The sequence below is a fragment of the Cibotium barometz genome, chromosome 61 (assembly GCF_041138505.1).
Source record: "Cibotium barometz isolate CiBa-2024 chromosome 61, ASM4113850v1, whole genome shotgun sequence".
NCBI classification, from domain to species: Eukaryota; Viridiplantae; Streptophyta; class Polypodiopsida; order Cyatheales; family Cibotiaceae; genus Cibotium; species Cibotium barometz.
This window is the reverse complement of record NC_141106.1, coordinates 12,995,054-13,001,672: the sequence shown is the minus strand read 5'-3', so window position 1 is coordinate 13,001,672 and position 6,619 is coordinate 12,995,054. Positions and strand designations below refer to the sequence as shown.

The following is a 6,619-nucleotide window of genomic DNA, read 5'->3' as shown; positions in this document are numbered from 1 at the left end:
CTGTTGGGTTACAAAAAGAAAAATTACAGAGTGTAAAAGACTTTCTCAAAGACATGTAAGACATGTTAAACGTTGCAAGAAGCAATGTTAAAAGAGCACGGGATCGTTTTATTAGTTATGAGAAAGGTAAAAGAAGACCAATTATTTTTGAGGAAGGTGATTTAGTCTATGTAAAAGTTTCTGAGAAATCGGAAACTTTAAAAAGTGAAAAAGTTAAGTCCAAGGTATTATGGTCCTTATACAATACTTAAAAAAATTGGAAGTATAGCTTACAAGGTAGCTTTATCTAAAGGATCCAGAGTGTATCCTATGTTTCATGTTAGTGGACTGAAACGCAAGATGGGGAACAATGACAACATTATTGGAAAAGAAGCAATAGTTGATTTCATAGAATCACATATTCTTCCACTTGAGCTTGAAAAGATTCTTGAATATTGAGAAAAGAAAACTAGGCATTCTGTGTTTAAAGAATGTTTAGTAAAGTGGAAAGATAGACCAGAAGAAGGATCAACTTGGGAAAGAGTGGCTACACTGAAGAAATGATTTCCTGAGTTTGTTTCGAGGGTGAAAACTTTTCTTTCAAGGGGAAGAAAATGTTATGAGACTGACAGGAAACATTATAAGGTCAGACTAGAAAATATTATTTATATGTAAAAGATTTGCATATAAATAAGGTTCAGGGGATTTCAAATTGGAAATACATAAAGCAATGGTTAATAGGCATTAAGGTTAAAGTAAAAGGGATGTAGATGGTGCACAAGGGAAGCCCAAAGGTCACAGAAGTAGGCGCCCCCTTCTAGGGAGAGTTGAGGAGGCATTGGAGAGTGAAAAGGCCATGCCTAGCCAATGAAAGGTCAAGGGGCTAAAGTTGGAAGGTTATGCATCACTTAGGCCTATATAACCATGTGTTTAGGGTCCATTTTGGATATGGGAGGGTGGAGATTCAAAGTTCTAGTCTTACAAGTCCTCAAGCTTATAATGTAAGGAGCATTACATCTACCTGCCCACGTGTTCCCTCTATGGCTGGGTGGTGATCTAGAGCTCTCCTCCGTCGTCCATGCTACATAACAATGACCCTAAAACTCATGACGAAAAATAAATAATTGTATGGCATCTGTTGAACATTTAACTCTTACCAAAATAGAGTGCACACATTGGCTCACCCTTTTCCCCAACCACATGACCAGAACATTAAACTCTTACCAGAATAGAGTGCACACATTGGCTCACCCTTATTCCCAACCATAAACTTCGCCTCCTATTTTCCCATTGTTGCCAAGGCCTCCCAAACATCCTCTAGAGGTGATTGACCAAGCAGCAACATTAATTAGACAACTGTTGTTGTGTAATCCACTAAGCACTCATCTCTTTTATCATAGCGCACCCATATCCTGCACTATATATAGTCTATACCTCTCATAATCTTGTCCGCATAGGTGAGACGATGCTATGCCCTCTAAGTTCTTAATAGCCACTTTTGCAACCTTCAATGGCGATGGCGATGCAAGAAACCCATATTTCTGGCTAAAAGATCTCATAGACACGAGAGCACAAAGAGAACCAGCATGATTTAACTCTAGGAAAAAATTATTTTTGGGGTACCAAGAAGGTCCCATGAAGTGTTTGCCTGCCTCCCAATGAATTTTCATAATTCCACATTATTTTAACAATATCTCTAGGACTGCTAACGTTGGGAGAGAGTAGGGGGGGAGGTGAAGAAATGGGGGCATGGTTGGGTGAACCACATCTTTAAAACAAGTTGCAGATTATCACTAATTTGCAAAATAGCATCCTTCCAAGAACATTCAAATTATAATATACTATTAGTACAAAAAAGACAAACAACTTTTGGCACATCATTTACAACAAAGCACATGCAACATTAAATGTGATAGAGAAATATAAATAATTTAACAAAATCAGCCAATCAAAGCCCTTGATGTCTTGACACATTTGACAAAACTACCTTTGATTGAACCAATTCACAATGTCTAGCATGAGAAAGACTCATGTGAGTTGGCCTACCTATTTGAATTTTGGCTAGAGGCCATTCTATTGGGTCGGAGTGTAAAGTGTTAAGATTAGATTATCAGAAAAAGTAACCAAGTTGTGAGTGATTTCGCGGGAAAATCTTTCTCATCCACCTGTAAGTGTGTAAAGATCCTCTCTCTCTCTCTCTCTCTCTACACACACACACACATACGTGCACCCTTTGTGTGTGTGTGTGTGTTCGTGCACTGGAAAAGTAGCCAAGTTATGAGTGATTTCGTGGGAAAATCTCTTGTCCACCTCACCTGTAAGTGTGTAAAGATCCTCTCTCTCTCTCTCTCTCTTTACACACACACATGGATGTGCTCTATGCATCCTTTGTGTGTGTGTGTGTTCGTGCACACAAGAGATGCTGTGGTGTTTACAAGACTTTCACTCTCTCTCGTGTGAAAGTCTACCGACGTTTTAATACCTCTCTCTCTCACGCACGTGTGAAGCATGTGGGTTTGCGATTCTAGGGCACGTTTACACGCGATACCCAGGGTCGCGCGCTTTTTTCCCTTGTCTTTCGGATTATCTTTAATTAATGGGCGATAATTCATAATTAAAGTCCATGCAGCACAACATTCTTTGCCCTTTCTGAGCTCATCTGCCATTCAATTCATTGCCTCGCGTGGGCGTGCATAAAAAGACGTTTACATGGTTACCATCGATTAATCTAAATGGGCTGATTGATCTCATCCGCAAGTCACAAAAAGCAATCCTCCTGCGCGGAGCTTTCGAGGCATGTACGTGGCCCGCGAAGCATCCAAGGTATGTATATGCTTTGCTTAATTACTCTGGCTATGGCAGCTCTTAGAACCTTTGCTCTACAGGCTAATCCTTATGATAATTTTCCCTTTTTGCTGTTGTTAGGCTTAGATACCTCGTGATTAACAAAGCGCGCGCGCGCACACACACACACACACACACACACACACACACACACACACACACACACATCCTCCTCCCAATTACCCACCCACACAGACAGCAAATTGACCCCCTTTGATCCTCTTGTACCAGAAATTCAAGTAAAATCTGCTTCCATCTCCAGCATGAACGATGGGTTAACTCACTTTTGACACATCGATTTGTGAAGCATTTTCAATTGTAATCCAGGACTACTTTGATTCTTTATACATGCTACATGCATCCTACCAGTTTTTTTCCTATAGGGATTATTGATAAGCATCGCATTTAGTCCCATCTGCGGGCGTGTAGCCTGTGAAGGTGTGCAAAGTGTTGCAAACTTGCTTCTTTGATGGTGTTTCAGGTGTGTTAAGATGCATTAAGAGGCACTCAACTTCATTTAAATACTGATAGGGTTTCGACCCTCTCTCGTTGTGACTGTAGTTTTATATAGTTCCTTCAATGTGAAGGCAGCAAACTCCAAACTGGAGGTAGGGAGAGGAGATACCAACAAGACTCGGGGGATGATTTGATAGTCAATACAGACAAATTGCTTGGAGGTGATTGACGCTGCATATGAGCGGGTGCATAAAGACAGGGTGTGGCTAGTGAACACGACTTTGGCGATAAGAGTCAGATAGAGCGTCACATCCCGGGCAGCCCACTAGTGACGATGGATTAAAATTTTCGAAACACATTCTCATTCCTTAATTTGCACTAGGAACCCCTTTGATCCTTGCCTCTTTGACCTTCAAAAGCCTTAGAAAAGGCCCAAAAAGCTTCAAAATGGCCCTTACAGCTCTCAGAAATGGTTGGGAAAAGGGGGAGAGCCTCCCACATTGATCACACGGATCTCTCTCGTCCTCCCATTTATCCCTTATAGCACTTCAAAAATGATCAGAGCATGCTATATAGAGTGGAAGAGAGCCTCACTTCGCTTGTCTCATATTCCTCAGAGAGGATAACCCTTCCTGCCATCAGAATCTGCCCACTACCCGACATGGGGATGCACTGCGGAAGGAATGGTCCATAGCACGAGAGTCTCAAACCTAAATTTCCCTGCTGAGGCTAACCTCCCCATGGTCTAATGTATCATTTTCCTTTTTTTGGGTTGATATAAGCAAGACCATTCTTTTTGTTCTCTCCTGCCAGTCACGGCCTCATATAAAGCCGCCATGCCTCATATCACATGGAAATCGGAGCTCTTGTATTCATCCCAACAAGCGGGACCGAGACACAAAGTCAAAGGCTTTGCGAAAATCCACAAAGCAGAAATTTACATGATGTGCCCGTGCCCTCGCGAGTCGCTGCCTATACGATGCCCTGTAGGGGAGCCTATCCACTCATGTGTCTACCTAGAACCGGTTCATGTAGTTAGGTCATAGGTCCACTAGGGATCATGTCCACTCCTGGGTCACTTCGGAGCCACTTCGTCTAGTCTGGGCCAATGCTAGGGAGGCTGTCCACTCCAAGGCCACTTTGACTCTCGCACCAACATTAGACACCATAAACAGGAGTCTAAGCTTAGCTTGTGACTCATGTGGGTGACCACATCTAGAACAGAAGGCAGGCTGACCTCAACTGCGAGCCAGCCCACTGCCAAGCTTGTGTGAGCTATCTGCCAAAGGAAAGGAGTAATCTTCCGTGGCCGGAAGCTATCCCACAACCGTTCCCAAAAATCACGGAGGAAACACCCAAGGATATCTTGAGTATGCCAATGTATTGCTACCCACCGGCACACTAGCATTTGAATCTTGTGGCCCAGACAGACTATATACTCAAAAAAGGGGATGTCGAGGGTATCCTCATGTCGATAATCTCTCTCTGGACACTTGGCCGAGGCAGAGTCGACGTTCCATCGCCAACAGCATTCAAGTTAGCTGACCAGCCTTTATAGCATTTTATGGCATTATATGGCAGTCGTGGGCTTTTTACATCTGGCCGACTGTAGCAAAGCTGGCCGACCAGCACCAGTCCCCCATATAAATAGAGGCGCATCAGCATATTCAGTCCATGAAGGGGCATCTGACATCTGCGTTTCAGCCCATCATCGCATTCAGTCCAGCATCGCATTCAGTTCAGCATCTACATCAGTAATCAGCATATTCAGCCATCTTCCCAACTCCTACATAGAGGGGGGATACCAGCATACAAGTGGTGGAACTCAGCATTGGAGTCAGGACAGCCATCCTTCATCATCCTTTAGCATGTTTCCCTCTCTTCCAGGGGTAGACGTCATCTAGGACAGCATAGATCCATTTGGATCTCATTGTAACCCATTCATCTAATATAGCTGCATTGCATTGCATTGACACATATTTGTCTATCTCTTAAGCATCATTAAGTGTAGTTTAGTTAGACTAAGGTTGTGTTTACGACGGTCAAAGACCTTACATGTCACAAAGTACTAAACATCTGTTGGGCACAATGATGGCACGACAGAAAACATAAATCCCGGTCTTCCTATGGAGTGACAGTCACATAGGTAAGACACAGATCCAGGCACGAGCCTCCCTATGGAGTGACAGTCCCATAGGCAAGACACGGCACAAATACTGGCTCTTCCATGGCGTGACAATCCCATGGATAGAACACAGTCCAGGTCATACACGGGTGGCACCAGTCTGGCTCCCGTCCATACGACACCATCCTGCTAACACACGGGTGGCACTAATCTGGCTCCCATCCATGTTATGCAAAAATATTGGCCCCTTCACATGAGACACCGGCTTGGCCTCGAGTGAACGAGACACAAATCTGGAGATGGACCAAATGGTCGGCCAATTGGTGACATCCCCCCGGGCTTCTAAAGAGTTGTCCTCAACTGAAAAGCCTCAAGATATGCCTGCAACAACTGTGGGTAGTCAACAAAATAATCCTCATTTACCTACTTTGCATCAATGGGCAAATAATTTTTGAACTTCACAAGGTATCTCCTGGAAAGCTTTCCTCCAGGTAGCTTTCGCTTCTTGTGAAAGACAATCTGTTCTGGCTGGAGGATCTCCTCAAGCTCATCAATCTCTGGCAGATCTTCTGTGACAGAGATCTGGCCCGACATATTTCCGGAAAAGACTCACATGAAATGCATTGTGAATCTTCCAATGACTAGGTAAAGCAAGCCTGCATGACACTTCATTGTTGATCAATTGTTATTAAGTTGTCCATTCAAATTGTGATATTTAAGTTGTGCTATTACGCGTGTGGGTGTCCGACGGAGTCTATTCCCACTTGACGGGATTGGGTTCATTGGTATCAGAGCAAACTTCACGACTCACTGGCAGGCGTCCTTGGTCAGTATAAGTGGCACGTCAAACAGGCAAACACAAAAATACAAGTCATGCGAAAACAATTCCAAACATGCAAAACATGAATGCATGTGCAAACAGTATCATGGACATATCTCCCGTTCATGGAACAAGTACTAAACATCTCTCGGGCACAATGATGGCACGATAGAAAATGATCCTTGTGAGCAGGTTGATGCCTCCTTGTATTGGAAGATTGTTGGTTCACTCATTGATTTGGTTGGTGAACACCAAATTGGAGTTGAGTTTTCCAATGGGGCTATTGAGCTCATTCATGCAAACACCTTTGAAGACTCATTGGGACGCAGGATTGAGGATCTTGCGGTATCTGTAGGGTACGAAGGATCTTGGACCTTCTATGTTACTGGAGGGGG

At 43.5% G+C, this 6,619-nt stretch overlaps 1 protein-coding gene across 1 annotated transcript in view; it reads left to right on the top strand.

Annotated features, from left to right (window-relative positions):
- Positions 1-2,621: 2,621 nt before the first annotated feature.
- LOC147604568 (phosphatidylinositol:ceramide inositolphosphotransferase 3-like) overlaps positions 2,622-6,619 on the top strand; it is an 86,396-nt gene continuing 82,398 nt past the window's right edge. The window contains exon 1 of the mRNA XM_086794812.1: positions 2,622-2,802. Coding sequence (XP_086650938.1) covers positions 2,776-2,802 — 27 coding nt within the window. The 5' untranslated portion in view covers positions 2,622-2,775. The remainder of the gene's footprint in view (positions 2,803-6,619) is intronic.